General features: G+C 40.5%; 1 protein-coding gene across 1 annotated transcript in view; it reads left to right on the top strand.

The window, feature by feature from the left end:
• Positions 1 to 17,672: 17,672 nt before the first annotated feature.
• LOC308163770 (rho-associated protein kinase 2-like) overlaps positions 17,673 to 18,657 on the top strand; it is a gene marked incomplete at both ends in the record, with an annotated part of 224,322 nt that continues 223,337 nt past the window's right edge. Inside the window, one exon of the mRNA XM_080537957.1 lies at positions 17,673 to 17,748. Coding sequence (XP_080394083.1) covers positions 17,673 to 17,748 — 76 coding nt within the window. The remainder of the gene's footprint in view (positions 17,749 to 18,657) is intronic.

Raw genomic sequence — 18,657 nt, 5'->3', positions numbered from 1 at the left:
TTTAACAGGGAATTCGCTCCTTGCTGTGTCGACGGTGATGGGAGTGTAGGATCGACACCATTCAAATGGTTTTGGATTCCCTGTCCTCTCCCCTATCCGGACACGTTTGAATTGTTATCCTAACCCACGGTAAACCAAAGTTATTAACCCGCAAAGTGTGCCTCCGTTTACCGTCTTTGCCCGTGAATAACACCGGCTGTGGAGGTGGTACAAACACAATACTCCTTTGCTAACTTCACCATCGGTATACGGTCATTTTGAGCCCTTAACCACCACGCTGATCACCCCGAGAAGTTATGCTTTTAACCTTAAACTCAATGAACCGGGAGTTCACCGCTGCTCTAAGCAGCAGCACGTCATGGAGGATATCAGCGGGGGGAGAGACAATTTCTACCAGGGAATTCGCTCCGCGCTGTGTCAACTGTGATAAGTGTCGTATCGACACCATTCAAATGGTTTTGGATTCCCTGTCCTCTCCCCTATCCGGACACGTTTGAATTGTTATCCTAACCCACGGTAGATCACAGTTATTAACCTGCAAAGGGCACCGTGTTTGTCCGTGAATAACACGGCACACAATGATACTACAGTTCATAAAGCAGACAAGTGAAGGCAGTGGTTTTAAGGGTTAAAAAAACATGACTTTATTATGTGTACATAGCTTCCTCTCTCTCTTTCTCTTTCTCTCCAAAAAACCACGGTTAATAATATACCACATGCCGAGGGAAAGTCATACGATAGCTTCAAGTTCCTCCATGTCGCTGTTGTTGTGGCTGTGTTGTGTCTAGTGAAAATATACGTCACCACCATGGCGCGCTTTTATGACGCGTAACTCCGCCTACTATCGCCTACTCCTCCTACTCGTTCCTGGTCTGTTGTGTATAGTGGAAAACCAGAACTGTTCAAAAGCGGGCCGAAGCGTGCCAAAGCGACCCGAAGCGATCCGGGCCGCTGATGGAAAAGCGCCATAAAGGTAGACACTAATTTTCAGGAGTAAAATATTTCTGCAAGTCATTCTAGAATTTTGCTGTGCAATCTAGAACTTCCATTAACTGCAATGTATAATGTCTGCTTGAGTGCATTATGACATCAAATGGAATATTTAGGATGTATGCAACATTCTTAGAACATGGAAGAAATTTACCATGAGAGGAAGGGGGTTGTGGACTCATTTACCACTGGTACAGGGTTGGAAAACCCTGTGATCATCAACCCTATGATCATTCTATAGTATAATATGATATATTATCATTCTAAGGAAAAAATAAATAACGTTTAAAAAAAAGAACATAGTAATATACTATATTCTTTTTCCATTTTGTTTTTCACTTTATTATTTAAAAAAAATCATTTTGATCATTCTATGATCATTCTATAGTATAATATGATATATTATTATCATTCAAAGAAAAAACGTTTTTTTAAAAGGATGGATATATTAATGGTGGGACACATATGACAGAACGGACATTGTAGGAGGTAACTGCCTCCAGCAGAGGGCAGTAATGCAGCATCAAGGACGCACGCTGCCGTTAAAACCAAAAGAAGAAGAAGACGACGACGACGTGGTCTATTCCCGCGATACCAAGGAACGAGAAGTCGATCTAAGAGGGCGGAGTCAGTAAACACACACCGTGCTGAAGCTGAAGACCTTACGAGTGATTATTACGTTTACAACTATGACAGAGGGCAAACATTACAGCAGCAATGCAACATCTGTAGTGATGGCGAGATGAAGCTTCATGAACTGACTATGTTACATAGTGAAGGACTTTGCACAAACTAATGTCAGGAGGAGAGGACGTGTTGGTCATTGTTAAAGGTAAGAATGGTCTATTATTATTTGATTTTATTAGAGATATTGTATTAATCTATGAATCAAATTAACTCGCGGTGGTGGGTAGTAGGGTTAGGGTTAACTAACGGTCTATGCTGTAGTAGGGTTAGGGTTAACTAACGGTCTATGCTGTAGGGTTAGGGTTAACTAACTGTCTATGCTGTAGGGTTAGGGTTAACTAACGGTCTATGCTGTAGTAGGGTTAGGGTTAACTAACGGTCTATGCTGTAGGGTTAGGGTTAACTAACTGTCTATGCTGTAGTAGGGTTAGGGTTAACTAACGGTCTATGCTGTAGGGTTAGGGTTAACTAACGGTCTATGCTGTAGGGTTAGGGTTAACTAACGGTCTATGCTGTAGTAGGGTTAGGGTTAACTAACGGTCTATGCTGTAGGGTTAGGGTTAACTAACGGTCTATGCTGTAGGGTTAGGGTTAACTAACTGTCTATGCTGTAGGGTTAGGGTTAACTAACGGTCTATGCTGTAGTAGGGTTAGGGTTAACTAACGGTCTATGCTGTAGGGTTAGGGTTAACTAGCGGTCTATGCTGTAGTAGGGTTAGGGTTAACTAACGGTATATGCTGTTGTAGGGTTAGGGTTAACTAACGGTCTATGCTGTTGTAGGGTTAGGGTTAACTAACGGTCTATGCTGTAGTAGGGTTAGGGTTAACTAACGGTCTATGCTGTAGGGTTAGGGTTAAAACGGTCTATGCTGTAGTAGGGTTAGGGTTAACTAACGGTCTATGCTGTAGGGTTAGGGTTAACTAACGGTCTATGCTGTAGTAGGGTTAGGGTTAACTAACGGTCTATGCTGTCGGGTTAGGGTTAACTAACGGTCTATGAGTAGGGTTAGGGTTAACTAACGGTCTATGCTGTAGGGTTAGGGTTAACTAACGGTCTATGCTGTAGGGTTAGGGTTAACTAGCGGTCTATGCTGTAGTAGGGTTAGGGTTAACTAACGGTCTATGCTGTAGGGTTAGGGTTAACTAACGGTCTATGCTGTAGTAGGGTTAGGGTTAACTAACGGTCTATGTTGTAGTAGGGTTAGGGTTAACTAACGGTCTATGCTGTAGTAGGGTTAACTAACGGTCTATGCTGTAGGGTTAGGGTTAACTAACGGTCTATGCTGTAGTAGGGTTAGGGTTAACTAACGGTCTATGCTGTAGGGTTAGGGTTAACTAACGGTCTATGCTGTAGTAGGGTTAGGGTTAACTAACGGTCTATGCTGTAGTAGGGTTAGGGTTAACTAACGGTCTATGCTGTAGTAGGGTTAGGGTTAACTAACGGTCTATGCTGTAGTAGGGTTAACTAACGGTCTATGCTGTAGTAGGGTTAGGGTTAACTAACGGTCTATGCTGTAGTAGGGTTAGGGTTAACTAACGGTCTATGCTTGATATGATGATGGTTTCTCCCCAGAATGAATCAATTGAAATCACCAAGGTCGGCTCAGATGGGACAGTTTGAAGATATCATTTATTTCAGCTGATCAGGGCCCACATCGTTCATGCTCCAAGTGTGAGTGGCTTCTCACTCCAGTACACAATTCTTATAGTACAAATTATTGCTGATCTAGCTATCAGCTGTACAGTGTCAATCATTATTCTGCTGTCAACTTAATAACATGAGATTTCCGTTCGCCTCCCCTTTATCCCATAACGGGTTGGTCGTCATGGCAACCCAGTCACCCGATTCCTGTCGGTCCCTAAATATACTGACCCCATGACCCAGTCTCTTCACTGGCCCGACTAGTCAACAAGGTCCATGACACATAGGGATAGACTGGCTGGCAGTTTAACAACATTATAGCTTAATTATGTTTACTAATGATTTCATGCGTAGTGTCTACAATTTATCTATGCACACTTGAAAAACACATCATAACAATCCACTCTTTTTTTCCCTCTAATCTGGGAAATTACTTTTAATTATATGATTAATATTTCTTACTGTCACATGGCTGAAACCTCACATTCCCCTCCCGGGGACATCATTAAATGATCTCTTCCCATAGACAAATGTGAGCCCCCAGTCATGCCTCAATAGCCGATCAAACGTCTCATCTCTCAATTACTTAAAGGTGAGTAAAAGGTCGTCCATGGTTAACCTACTCTAGTTAATAATTGCCTTCTTTGGATAAAAACCTTTTGATGTTTGAAGGAGAAAATATCCAAATAGGCTCTTATTACTATGTCTAAGCACTCAACTTGCATATAACAGTTATATTTTTAATTCTATTCATTCCGTGCGTTACTTGAGATTATAATTCACATCAAATTGACTATGTCTTCCATGATTTGTTTACAATTATGCATGTTTAACAAACTGGAGGTTGTTTCGTTATCTTGATTCTTGTCGATCTACAACAGAGGGACCTCATGCGTTTCCTGGTTGCAATGAGGTACTATCTGAGATGATAGAATGACGATTCTTCATGGTCGTCTGCTTTTAGCCTTGGTTGTCCTTTTCTCTTGTTGCTGTGTTATTGAGAGACTCATAGTAGAAATTATTTCATTCACACCATAATTTCACTTTTGCTCTCCTTTCTCCCTTTCTCCTTCTGTTGATGAGGTATCAGAGCTTGATGTAGGGCTCTGTCTCCTTTGTGCAAAGTTCACATGAATGTCTCTGGTTGCAATCATTGGCATGTTAGTTGTGACATTCATGGATCGCATGAGTGTTCGGAAAATCGGAAAACAGCATCCCATGATCACAATAATAATCATCATGATTATTATCACTGGTGTTAGGAGTCCCATAATCCATGTCAGTGTTGTGTTACCATTGAATAATTTTGCAAGGTAATTGAACACTTCTGCTCCATATCCCCCTCCTTCTCTGGCCTCTCTGTTAGTTCTCACTATCCCTTGTTGAATCCTTTTGATGTTCCTAATAGCATTGGACAAGTTACCCAAACCTTCTGACATTGAGGGTAAATATGTGCAACAGGTGTCTGATCCTACAATTGCGCATACTCCTCCTTGTGCGGCTGTAATCGAATCTAGGGCAATGCGGTTGTCAATGGTGAATTGTCTTATGGTAGCAATTTCGCTGCTTAAAGCTTGAAATCCCATTAGAGTCGCATTGGCCACTTGGGAAAGGTCATGACGGGTTAATGCTATCAAGTAATGGTTGGCATACTGTAACTCGGTATTCCAAAATATGGACTTGAACACTAGTTGTGCATGTGTGAAGATTCTAGACTCTTCAGGTAGCTTGTAATACTTATCGGACAACTCTTTTGGGTCAGTGTTTTTCAAGTGTATGTAGCCATCTACCTCATTACTCTGCCTTTTCTGTCGTCTACTGCTATTGCGTGGTGTCAAGTCATTGTCTTCGTATTCTATGGGTTCAACTAAATACACCAGGTCATTCAGCATGCACATTCCACAGATTCCACGAAACGATGGTGGTAGGTTTGTCCAAATCTGGTTTCCACAACACCAAAGGAAACCTGGAATCGCTACCGTGCCAATCTTAGATATCTTTACTGTGTTGAGGCGGTAGTCGAAAAAGTGTTTGCATTTTGTGGGATATAAATAGCCGACATCCGTGGCTCCGGTGTCCTCGGTAGGCTGTCCCATTACACATACATCAAATACGGCTGAGTCATTAACCGTAGCAGATATTTTTGTTGGTTTAGTGGCCAAATCACTGGGTACATTAAGGATGCTGTTCCTAAATAGTGTGTGACATCCAGTTAGTGATGGGAAGTAATCCAAAGTGGTGTAGGAGTTTGCCTGTGTGTAGTCTGTATCAACGCCATTATCCTGTCGTACAGATATGTTAGAATGAATTATGTATGAAATCACTTTGTTCACTTGACCTCGTTCCATGACGGACATTTTAGTCGTCTTACCTATGTATATACTGTTGGGTTGGACAATGGGTCTAGCGGTTGCGCCAGTGTAATATTGTCCTGTAGTGGCTGGATGTACTTGCAATATGTAGTGGTATGCTAGGACACATAGTGTAGATAACCCCTTATCATCAGTGAGTGGCACTGCATAAGATGGAAATAATTCTGTTGTTGATTGAGGAAACATAGAGCATGCGTAACATGAGTTTGGTGTTAGTTTCCTAACTTTGCTTGTCATTGTTTTATACCACAGGTTAGATGCAAATGGTTGAGTGTCTTCTTGCTTCAGGCCAACTTCATTATAATCAATCACTCGTTTTTCGTCTGGTGTGTCATGTTTGAAATTGTCACGTTGGTCTTGTCCTAGTCCCATTTTGCTGGTTTTGTCATAATCAATGTTGTCAGACCAATAAGGTGCACATCGACCATGCCAGAAACTGGGCAGATAAGTGTAGACATTTTCTCCACACATCCAAATGATATAGTCTGTGGCAGGCCATGGTTTGTTGACATCTAAGAATATCCGCTTGTCAGGGCACCTTAGGGTGATCCCCACGTCGTGCAGCGTCTGGTGGCTTTTAATAGGGTCCACACAAGTTAAAGGTCGTTGTTGTTGTCTAGCAGTCGTGCGTACGGTCGGCAAATTATCAAATGCCTCTAAGTCTCTCTGTACCGGGAAATCAGGTAGTAATTTTTTCCACAATGTGTTGCAAAACTCATTGGTAGGGGTCGATGCGCCCATTGCTGGGAGTGATAATGGTAATATGTGAAGATTCTCTCCCTCTGGGGACCTGAATTTCACATCGACATTTACCGATCCCTCATTTAGAGCGATGAATGTCACATTATCAATGTAGAACGGTTTTCTACCTGAGGTCCTGAGTGGGTACCAGAAACAGTGCATTTCGTCCTCAGTCATAGGTGTGTTGTCCAAAGTGCCAATGTCAATCACGGGTTCAATCCTTTGTATGTTACGTTTCATGCGCATGAGCTTATCATTAGTTTTGTCATTCACTCTCGTCTCTTGTTTGTTAATACACATGTGTATAGATGTATATATGACCGTAAACATCGCGGCCAGTCCCACAGTCCATAACGTGGCTCTGATTGTGTTGGTCTTTTGTTTCATTTTTTGGTTGGTGTCCCTTGTCTTCTGGTTCTGTGATCTTAACATACAACATTTCAGAAAGAGAGATCATCATAGCAGAGATACTTGTCACAAATGTTCTTGATCATATATTAAATGTTCCTTTTTGTGTGTGTGTGTGTGTGTGTGTGTGTGTGTGTGTGTGTGTCAGTCATTCTATCTCCTCCCCGTCACTCAGTTAATCTAATTTGGGAGTGCTAAGGGGGGGGCTGCTTTCAGCCTAGAAGCATGTATCCATTGCGGCTGGTTTGTTACCTTAACCGCCGTTCGGGTGATCAATAATATTTGGGTAGGTGGGCCGTATCTCGGTTCACCTCCCAATGTTACCGGTTTGAGACTTTTTACCAGGACGTAGTCTCCTGCTTGAAAATCGTGAATCGGCTTTTCACCTGGTGAGGGCAACGAATCAGTCACCTGTTGGGAATATCTACATACAAAGTGGCACAAGTGTTAACATAATTCTGTTGCAATTCTTGCAATTGTGTTATGTCGATAGCCGCTGTCTCCTTCATCAATGCACCTAGGGGAAAAGGTTGTGCCATTAAAACTTCATGAGGTGACAGGCCAGTGCATGCGTTTGGTATAGCTCGAATTGACATGAGTGCTATTGGAAGACCCTCTATCCAATTTACCTGTCTTGCTTGGTGCAATTTCATTAATTTATCTTTTATAGTTCTGTTGGTTCTTTCGACTTGGCCGGAACTCTGTTGGTTGTAAGGTATGTGGAATGTCCATTTTATCCCTAGTGCTGCTGCCAACAGTTTGGTAACCCTAGATGTGAACGGTGTCCCGTTATCCGAGTCGATCCCTGTGGGGATTCCGAACCGAGGTATAATGTGCTCCATTAAGCATTTTACAACAGTTTGCGCATTTTCTTTCTTTGTTGCAAACGCTTCTGTCCATTTTGAAAATATGTCAACAATTACCAATAGATATGAAAAACCTCTACATTTTGGCATATGAGAGAAATCAATTTGCAATTGTTGCCATGGTCCTTCTGGCTTAGGTAAATGTTGTCATTTAGCAGGGTTAATGTTTGGATTACATCTCGCACAAACTAAACATTTATGAATGAAATGTCTTACTTGTTTTTCAATACCAATTGTAAAAAACAACTTTGATATGTATTCTGTCACTCCTTTATACCCTATGTGTGTTGGGCCATGTATGAACGATATGAGTGCTTCATATGCTATTTTTGGTAAGGCTATTCGTTCATCCGTAAATTTCCATAAGCCTATGTCATCTCTGATGCATCCTTTCCTTTCCCACAATATAATTTCTGATTGATCTGCTTGATCTTGAAACGCTAACAATGCATCAATGGTGAACGGTGGGTCTGTGGTTAACACTGCCATGGTCGCGTGTTCCAACCATGGTGCGGGCGATCCATTTAATGCTGCATCTTGGGCATATTTGTCTGCCAAGTTGTTTCCTATCGCCACCTCTGAATTTTCTCTGGAATGGCCTTTGCACTTAACTATGGCAATTCGTGCTAGAAGCATCAATGCTTCCAGCAGTTCCTTTACTAACATAGCATGTTGTATTGGCTTTCCTGCAGTAGTGATGAAACCTCTGTTTTCCCAGATTTTGCTAAAGTCATGTGCAACTGAAAATGCGTATTTTGAATCGGTAAACACGGATACATCTTTATCTTTAGCATATTTACATGCTCTTGTTAGTGCTATCAATTCAGCTGCTTGTGCTGATGAAACTGGTAGTCTGTATGCCTCAATGCAATGACCGTTGTCGTCAACTATTGCATATGCAGCTAAAGTTGTTTTGTCGTCAGGTCTCATTGCACTGCCGTCACAATACAAAATCATGTCATTATGTTCAAGTATCGTCTGCTGTAAGTCAGCTCTTACACTGCTCGTTGCATTAATCAATTCCATACAGTCATGTTCACTATCCTTTTCACTTTGGACTTGTGAATCTCCATGTAGTAATGTTTTCAAATGCAATGCAGGGTTCGTGTGTGTTGTGGTCGAAATCGTAAGATTATGCGTGCCAGTCAAAATGTGTTCGTAATTACTTCGTCTTTGGCTCGTCATGTGTTGTGTTGTAATATTCCGTAGTATTGTATTAACCGTATGTGATGTATGTAACGTCATAGGGTGGGCTAAAACAATGACTTGTGATTTGTCTACCATAATTGCCGCGGCTGCTACAGCTCGGAGGCAATTGGACATCCCCTTAACAATTTGTGGTAGGGTTTTGCTGAAATATGCCACTGGTCTCATTGAATCGCCATGTAGTTGCGCTAGCACTGCCGATACCACGTCGCCATCATCTGCAGTGTACAGGTGGAAGATCAGGTTATAATCCGGCAGTCCTAGAGCGGGACTGTGACATAGAAGGAATTTGATATGCCTGAAAGCTTGTTTCTTGTCCTCATCCCATAGAATGGTGTTAGGCGCTGTCTTTAATGTGGCCTTCCGCAGCACAGCATCATAAATAGCATATTCAGCTAGCCAGTTCCTGCAGTAATTTACTAATCCCAGGAAAGAAAGTAATTCAGTTTTAGTCCGTGGTTTCTCCATGTCTTTGATTGCCTTGACTCTGTCAGGTGATAGGAAGCGGCCGCCATTTTTCAGTACATATCCCAAATAATTGACAGATTCCATGCAAAATTGCAGTTTTGATAGCGAAGCTCTGTGCCCTCCCTCAGCCAGGTGCTTCAGAAGTACAATTGAGTCCTCAATGCATCCTTGTCTGTCAGTTGCTGCTATTAACAGGTCGTCAACGTAAGTCAGAAGTGCTGAGTTACATGGCAATGTCAAATGCGACAAGTGTTGATTTACAGCTCTGCTATAAATGACGCTACTATCAATAAGTCCCATGGGTAGACGAAGCCAAATGTATTGTTGTGATAAAAATGTGAATGCAAATAATCCTTGTGTGTCTTTGTGTACAGGTATTGAAAAGTATGCGGATGATAAATCCACTACTGTGTACCATTTCGAGTCTGCTGGCAGTGCTGTCAAGATAGAATTAGTGTCAGGTACCACTGGGGCCAGAGGAATTATGGCTTCATTGACCTTCCTCAGGTCCTGTGTAAACCGATATTTGTTAGTGCCTGGTTTTAAAATGGGATTAATAGGAGTGTTATTTGGTGAACTCTGCTTTGCAATGACACCTTGTTCTAATAAGCTTTCTATTACTGGCTTAATGCCTTCCTCCTTTTCCTTAGAAAGGGGGTATTGTTTAATATACACTGGATATTTATCAGGATTAATCATAGCTTTATAGGGTTCAATGTTCAAGAGACCCACATGATTAGCATGTAATGCCCACAATTTTGACGGTACTTCGTGTAATATACAAGGTGGTAGTAGAGATATTTTGTAATCTTTATTATCACACCATATCTCAGGCATTACTGTGTTATTCAAATTTTTTATGAAGAAATGCGTGTGAGTTTTTCCATAAGACCAAATGATACAATTATTGTTCTTTTCCTCATTATCTGGTGGTAAGTTAATATGTTCTTTAAATGACTTTATTAAATCAGATACATCGTTAAAGTTATTCCTTAATGCACATACAAAGGGTTCAATGTGTTCTTTTATGTCTTTCCATATTAATAAGAGTCCTAATGGTGATATGAAAAAGTTCTGAGGTATCTCTGTCATTTCTTCTGTCTTAATTACTTTGTCAGAGAATGGTTTGCTAAGAATTTTGAAGTGTAATACCGTAGCTGCTGCGGCTGCGCTGCAACGGGCCAACTTCTGAATTCCCTGTATCATAAGTAATTGCTTTACAAAATAAATTTTGGATAGAATAGTCCGAGCCGTGTGTGTTTTCAGAACGTTTTCTGCAAACATTTGGTATGCTCTATGTGGTGGTATAGACATTTCAATCCCATCTGGTGTACAATAAATTGTTGCGTTTATCTTGCATAGTAAATCCCTGCCCATCAATGGCATGGGTGTCGTTGCACTTATCAAAAATGGATGTTGTATTTTGATGTCGTCTAAGTCAACCTGTAAAGGTATGGATACTGGATCATCTTGCATTGTCCCACTTATTCCAATAGTTCTTATCGTTTTGTTTGTTAATTGACATTTCAAATCGTTTCGCCTTAGACATGATACTGTCGCTCCTGAATCTATTAAAAATGTAATTCTTTTACCATTTATTTTTAAAGCTATCTCTGGTATTTCTGAAGGTTTATTTGTTATGTGGAATTGTGGTGTACTAACTATATATTTGATCATGTCTGTAGGCTGAAATTGTCATTTCTTCCATAACAAATTTGTGGGCGTTTCCCCTCGTGGTTGTTTATATGACTCCGTTTGTGGTCTTTCATTTTCTTGTTGTCTATAATTAGCCCGTGGTGAGTACCAGCTACCTTTTTGCTGTTCATCTCTTTGTTTTACTCTACAATCTTGTATCCAATGTCCGAATTCTTTACAATAGAAGCAGTTGTTTGTTCTATCCCCTCTCCGATTATTACCATTAAATGTCCCTCTATTACCATACCTTTCTCCATTTTGTCTTTGTTTATATTGTTCCGAATTGTTTCCTGATCTTGGTATAAATGGACTATATTGTCTGAGTTGAGGTGATCTAAATTGGTTACCTCCTACTTGTGGTGTGGGTGGCGTAACGTCAATTTGTGGTAGTTGTGGCAATTCAGTGTCTTTTGTTTTGTTTTTAACTTTAAATAATCCCACAGCCTCTAACTCTCTGATTTTCTTTAATAAATCTGCCGGTGTTAGTGAGTATACCCCAGGTGTTGAGATAGTTATTGTCTGTTCGGATTCGTCATCCATGTTATTCAAAATCATGCTTGTAAAGAAATTATCTTCCCCTTCCTGTATGTCTAATTTCGCGTCCTCTTTCCATGATTTCTGAAACCTACTAGCGAATTCAGACAATGTTTCTTCAGGTCGGCGTTTACATTGAAGAATCTTTGATATATCACGTTCTTGGCTTGCATGATCTTTAAGGAATTCAGTAATTTGTTTAATGTGTTTAATCTTATGATCTTTAGTAAGCCACACGTAACGTTCCAAAGGTGTGTCCCCTTCTGCGGCATTATCGTGGTCCTCATTTAGCGTATCACATTTTGCTATTATTGTATCCATTCTAATGTTAGGTAATAAAGTGTTTAAAATATATCTCACATCCTTACCGTCCATACTTCCATGCATTAGATAACTGAGGGTACAATGGAGTAACAGTGGGCGTATTTGTCGTGACATCGTCATTATGTATTTGTTTAATTTCATCGATAGTCTGTTCCTCTATTGGGTCTATATACATTTCTTTTTATTCTTTCGTTTTTCATGTTTTATTATATTACCTGGCCATTGTTTTGCCATCAGCATCCACGCAATATATACTTCTGTCATGTATTGAAGGTCCCATTCTGGATTGACAATTGCATTATTTGATCCCAAATAATCATTAACAATTTCTAATTTATCCTTATCAAAACTTCCTTGATTGGGGTATAAGTCATCTGACCATTCAGACAGGTTGCCTAGAAATGGTTCAACGTAATATATTCCCAATTTCAAAATCATCCACTCTCGTGGGGATAGATCAGCTTTATTTTTAATTGGTATATTTTTTAAATGAGGGTTCGTACTTAATAGCTTTTTAAGAGCTTTTCTCTCCTTTTTAGGTAAATCATTCTCCGATTTATTCCTAAGATAAATCTTTTTGATTGGCTTTGGCGTTACACTGGTCTGATTCCCCATATTTAATCACAGCACACGTTGTTAGTTTAAAAAAATAAATCAGTCTTAAAACTGTCGTAATAGAGCTTAATACCTTATTTTTCTTCAAATATGTTTTGTCATTTACTGATCATAAAGTCAATTATGTCACAACCACAGTCCGTTCTCTCCCCTCGTTTTGTGCTGTAAAAACACCTCCCCTCTTTCTGTCACTATTTCTGTCTCGCTCGTCTCAATTGCTGTTTTACAACCATACATTCCTGTTACTGCGTGTCACCTGTCAACGCACCATAAATCATCTCTTAATTACCACTCCGATGTCCAACTGAATCCTGTTTTCCCTCAAGTCACACAGTCAGTTAAATCTGTCTTACGTTTAACATTAACACAATCTTTAGTTACCTTTCAAATTACATACCACACCCACTCTTGTGCTAATAATATCTTATTCACACAACCGTCTTTAACATTCTACTTTTAACAGTATTTCCTTATGCTTCCTTGCTACAACCAATTTATCGTCACGTACTTTGTCAATTATCTCACATTCGTATTACGTGATCCTGTACCTCACAGGATATTACAAACCATATCTTTACAAAATAACACTATAATCTTAATCTCTTATCTCTATTGTCTTATTGACTCAAAGCGTGCTGCAGTTCACGTTTATTCCCTGTCAATTACTTCAATACAAATACAATACAAATACTTCAATGTGAATCTCTGAGCAATTATTTTTCAATTGCACACACTCCGCCGGAGTGACGGCGCACTCTGTATCTTTTACACTTTAAACCATATGATTGTTAATGACATTTGACCTTTGTTTAAGTAATTAAATCAAGTTTTATCATACTATATCATTGCTTAGCATTTTTGTTTTTTAATGATTCAATTATTCATTCATAATTAACACATCATCACAGGTTCGTTTAATCCGTTTTATCTAACAGAGGCAGGCTATAATGTTTGTGTTAAATTTGCATAATCTCACCTGCCTCCTGTTGTTTTAATCGGATTTCTCTGTTCGAAAGACGCCAATTGATATGATGATGGTTTCAGTGGCGTAGCGCAAAATCCCGGGGCCCCCCCGCAAGGTGGCGGCGGGGGCCCTTTCGCAACGGAGGTTTAAAAAAAAAAAAAAAAAAAAAAAACGTGCGTTTTTTAGAGTCCGATGGGTTATTGACGTTGCGAAATTTCGCAATATGCACTCTACATTCTAAATGCTTGACTTAGCAAAAGGTACAAACAAGTGAGAGCAATAGCCTATAACTAAAACCAAATGACTACATCAGTAGAATGTATTATCAGTAGAAAAGTACAAGCTTTATTTCTTTTAACAAAGTGTGGTGTGCACAGCAGCGCGATATCTGTAAACATACAAGCTGTAGACTCTCCGCTAAGGGTTGCCAGATGGGATTGAGAATTTCCAACCTAACCAATCTAAAAACTGCTAAATCCACCAAAAACCAGCCAATCTGGCAACCCTGTCTCCGCTGCATCAGAGTCTACTTGTTGCGCAAAATAGGCCAGGGTTAGTCAAATCCTTTGTTGGACATCTCGTTTCTTAAGTCCTGGTATATTGTGGCATTTCTTTACTGTTTGCCATCTGGAATACCCAGGGAGACGCAGACAGCATAAGTAGAATAGAATAGTAGAATAGAAAAAGAAACCGCTATAACCAGCTGAATGATGTACCTGTATGATGCACTGGCAGTCTGTGACTGTGTGCACCTGCCCGGACCCTGCCCTTCTGCCTGAGTTTGAGTAGGATGCTGCCCAAATGAATGTTATTGTTTCGTGATGCTGCCCAAATAAATGTTATTGTTTAGTGCTGTACGCTTTCGTGGTATTATATTGTGTGAATTATCATCTGTATGTTGTTTTCTTTCACTCGACTAACCGCCGAGATAATACTTGAGACATGTACTTCCGTAAGCATTAATCCAACTGTCCTGCAGTTCTAATTTGACGATGTGTCCCTCTACCATGGCAGAGTGGTCAATAACAACTCTCAAAAGGCTTTTGACGGACGCGAAAAACGCAGAAAATCGAACCTGTTCCGATTTTTTTGGGGGGGATGGACGAATATTACTGATTCGGTGTGCAAGCGTGATTGACACAACATGAGTTCTAATTTATTTTTTTAACGGATGTAAAAAACGCATTGGTGTGCAAGGGCCAGAAGCTGCATTGGGTAAAAGAAAATATGACATTTCGCTGAATTTTGTTCCTTTTTATAGGAAAGTTCCTGTTTTTGCGCACCGCTGAGGTATTTTCGCTTGCTCATTTTCGTGTGACGTCAAAGTCATGTTGCTATTGGATACGGCTAACTATGTTTATATTTTTTAATATAGGCCTATATATTAAAATTAAGGTTGACACAATGAAGGGCCACTTCTTTTCTTTGTTTTATAAAAAAAAAATTTAAAAAAAGAAAAAAAAAAAAAGTTTGGATCCGATGTTAGGGGGCCCCCTAGTGGCTGGGGCCCCCCCGCGGTGCGTCGCTTGCGGGCCCGTCCGCTACGCCACTGGATGGTTTCTCCCCAATGAATGAATCAATCGAAATCACCAAGGTCGGCTCAGGTTGGACAGTTTGAAGATATTTATTTTATCTGATCAGAGACCCACATCTTTCATGCTTCCAAATGTGAGTGGGCTTCTCTCCTCCGTGCACAGTTCTTATAGCACAACTTACTGCTGATTTAGCCATCAGCTGTACAGTGTCAATCATCAACTCACTAACATGAGATTCCCTGTTCTCCCTCTTTCTCCCTTAACGGGCCGGTCTCCCTGGCTACCTCAGTCATATGATTCCTGTCTTTCCCTAAATATATTGACCTCTTGACCCCTTCTCCTCGCTGGCCTCTTGACCCACTTTCCTCGCTGAGCAACAAGTCTCCTGACACATATGGGACAGACTTGCTGGCAGTTTCACAACATTATAGAGTTCATGCTTAATGTCTACAATTTATCTATGCACACTTGAAAACACATCATAACAGTAGTTCTGTGTGAGGTCAGGCCTTACATAGTAGTTCTGTGTGAGGTCAGGCCTTTATTGGGAAGTGCAGTTCAGATGATGAAATGGAGTGGCAGGCTGCGTACTGCAGACAGACTGTCAGACTGGAGAAGGGTTTGGATACCAGACCTGCAGTTGATAATGGGGTTAGCTCATAGCAGAGGGTCTGAATACTTATGTACATGAGGTGTTTCTCTTTCAGTTTTTAATACAGAAATTTAGAAAAATAGTAAAATAGTTTTTACTTAATCTTTAAATGTAGTCTATAACACAACATAATGTGGAAAGGGTTAGTGAAGGGCTCTGAATACTTTCTGAATGCACTGTATTTATTTATCTATTTCATTTAGCTAGTCAGAACAAAAAAACGTCTTAAAGGGCCATTTTAAGATTACTTTAAGGGTTCCCTCTGGTCCTTGAAATCCTTGAAAGTTTGTGAATTTGAGGGAAAAAAATCAAGGCCTTAAACGTTTTTGAAAATCGACATGGGTCATTGAAAGTGCTTGAATTCCCCTCTCTCTCTAAAAAAATAATATAGGTAACATGTAGAAGGGAATAAAGCAACCATACTAGTTACTAAGGTTAATTAGTTAGCTAGATTTTAAACCGACATAACGCCATTAGATTTGAAAAACGTTCATGGTCATTCCTATTATATACATTCTCATCTAGATCTGTCTCAAACTATGCCGTGTTGGGTCCTTGAATTTGAAGGAATTGAGTCTTGAAAGTCCTTGAAAGGTGCTTGAATTTGATGTTTCAGAAGGTGAGGGAACCCTGTACTTTTCAAGTCAAAATAGAATGGTGTTCTGTGGATTAAACAAAAATCAATGTCAATATTTTATTCCTCCGATCTCTAGGAATAATGAGGCAATTTGACTGTGTAAGTTGCGTAGTAAAAGGCAGACAACGGAAAAATCTGCTTCATAATTGAAATTCCTAAAGGTTTGTAACAGGCTAAACAATGTTGTGTGTGATTCCTTCATTCCACACTTCTTTCCGCATACCTGCTCCAACACTTTCCTTCCACAACGACGCGAGCAGCGCAGAAAAATGTGTGTGGGGAAAAAAAACAGCGCTAAAAATACTACGTTTGTTATGAGACGATGGCGGGACACATTAGAATATGGCGGCCTGCAGTCTCGTCTACGTATGGGAAACACGGCGTCTCTCAACGCCGCCACAACCATGTGGTTACTACTCAGGGTCGCTGGCAGAGGAGAGAATCATATTAAACGTGAAAGAAAAGGAAAGTGAGGAGGAAGTTGGGAGATGGTTGTGGTGCGCGTAAATGGTAAATGGTAAATGGACTGCACTTATATAGCGCCTTTTTTGCTGCTCCAAAGCGCTTTGCAAACTGCGACACTTTAAATGAATGTGCAATAACACTATGTGCAATATGACAACCCTAGTCCGTCTATCTGTACAGTATAGTATAGTGGATAGTGTACATAGCCTTTATTTATGTAAACCAGCTCCTTCCCTTCTTGTTTTTTTAGTTTCTTTTTTCTTTCCTAGCACCAGGGGAGCCACCCCTCCTAAATTTCGTTGTTTGGTACCTGTACTATAGCAATGACAATAAAGACCATTCATTTCATTCATTCATTCATTTACATAGGCCTCTCATTCACCCATTCACACACACATTCACACACCAATGGCGGCAAGCTGCCATGCAAGGCGCCGGCCCGCTCACTGGGAGCAATTTTGCGGTTCAGTGTCTTGCCCAAGGACACTTTGACATGTGGCCAGCCGGGGCTCGAACCGCCGATCTGCCAACCTTGTGATCATTAGACGGCGACTCTACCTCCTGAGACACAGCCGCCCCATGTACACAAACATGGTTGTTGTAGGACACCTTTACATCAGCGTTTATATTAGTTCCCCCTCCCAGTATTATAATGGGCTGAATAACTATAACTATATGTATATATGGACTGAACAACTGGAGTCTGGCAGCTTTCAGGATGACTCACGTCAGGGCCAGAGATCCTCTCTGGTCCATCAGTATGAAGACCCCAGAGGCTTCGTAAAACCTTCACAGTGGAGTTATGTAACGTAGGTTATGACCTCTGTTTGATGGATGACATATTCTCTGGTTTTCTCTGTTGCAGGATTCCATGAACGCCCTGGTTCTGGACCTGGACTACCCAGCCCTCCGGAAGAACAAGAACATAGAAACCTTCTTAATCAGATGTAAGTGTGTGTGTGTGTGTGTGTGTGTGTGTGTGTGTGTGTGTGTGTGTGTGTGTGTGTGAGTGTGAGTGTGAGTGTGAGTGTGAGTGTGAGTGTGTGTGTGAGTGTGTGTTTGGCTACATGTGTAAAAGAGGTAATAAGAAAAATGTTTCATTATGACGTTAAGATGAAAATGTTTCATTAAGACGTTAAGATAACATTTAACAACACTGACGATTCAGGCCTCATACCCACTTAATATAGCTGGTCACAGTCATTTCGCTGGTTACAGAAACATCCTGCAGAGCCATATCCAAACACACTGGATGTCCGTCAACAGCTTTCTGCATCTATGGGAATTGTGACCAAATCAATAAAAGGTCAGCCCCTCTCAATACGACAGCCAACACTAAAACCTGACTCTGCAAGCTCACCTGTGTGGAAGTGGTTTTGTTCAAATGACCCCCTCTTTAAAATGCTCAAGCTGCTATTTACACACAACGACCACTAGTTGGCAGCTTGTAAATTAGCCTGCCTCCTACACAGAAAAAAATTGCAAAATAGTTTTATACTAGCTTATCCTAATGTTTTTTTTGAAAATGTAAGGATACTGGGTGGTAGAAGGCACATATCTAGGAAACGTCATGAAAGGAGGGTCCTGAAATTTGATCGAGTGTAAAGATATACAATTTTCCTTTTCTCTGGTGTCGTGTCTGTTCTAGTGTTAAAGTAGATTTGGATAAATCTGTCCCATTACCTTTGAGTACCCTGTACTCTGAGACAGGGGTACTATGCTCAAAAGGTGCTGTAATTTTGGAGAGGTAAAACCAATATTCATGGACAGAAATATTAGCACCCCTGCACTTCTGTCAGATAATGCACCACTTCTCCCAGAACATTGGTATTCATTGGTTTATTTATTTTGTTTGC

This window comes from Nansenia antarctica (genome assembly GCF_963989245.1).
Source record: "Nansenia antarctica genome assembly, chromosome: 8".
Classification (NCBI taxonomy): domain Eukaryota; kingdom Metazoa; phylum Chordata; class Actinopteri; order Argentiniformes; family Microstomatidae; genus Nansenia; species Nansenia antarctica.
Note: the sequence above shows the minus strand (reverse complement) of the source record. Positions and strands in the feature narration are given on the sequence as shown.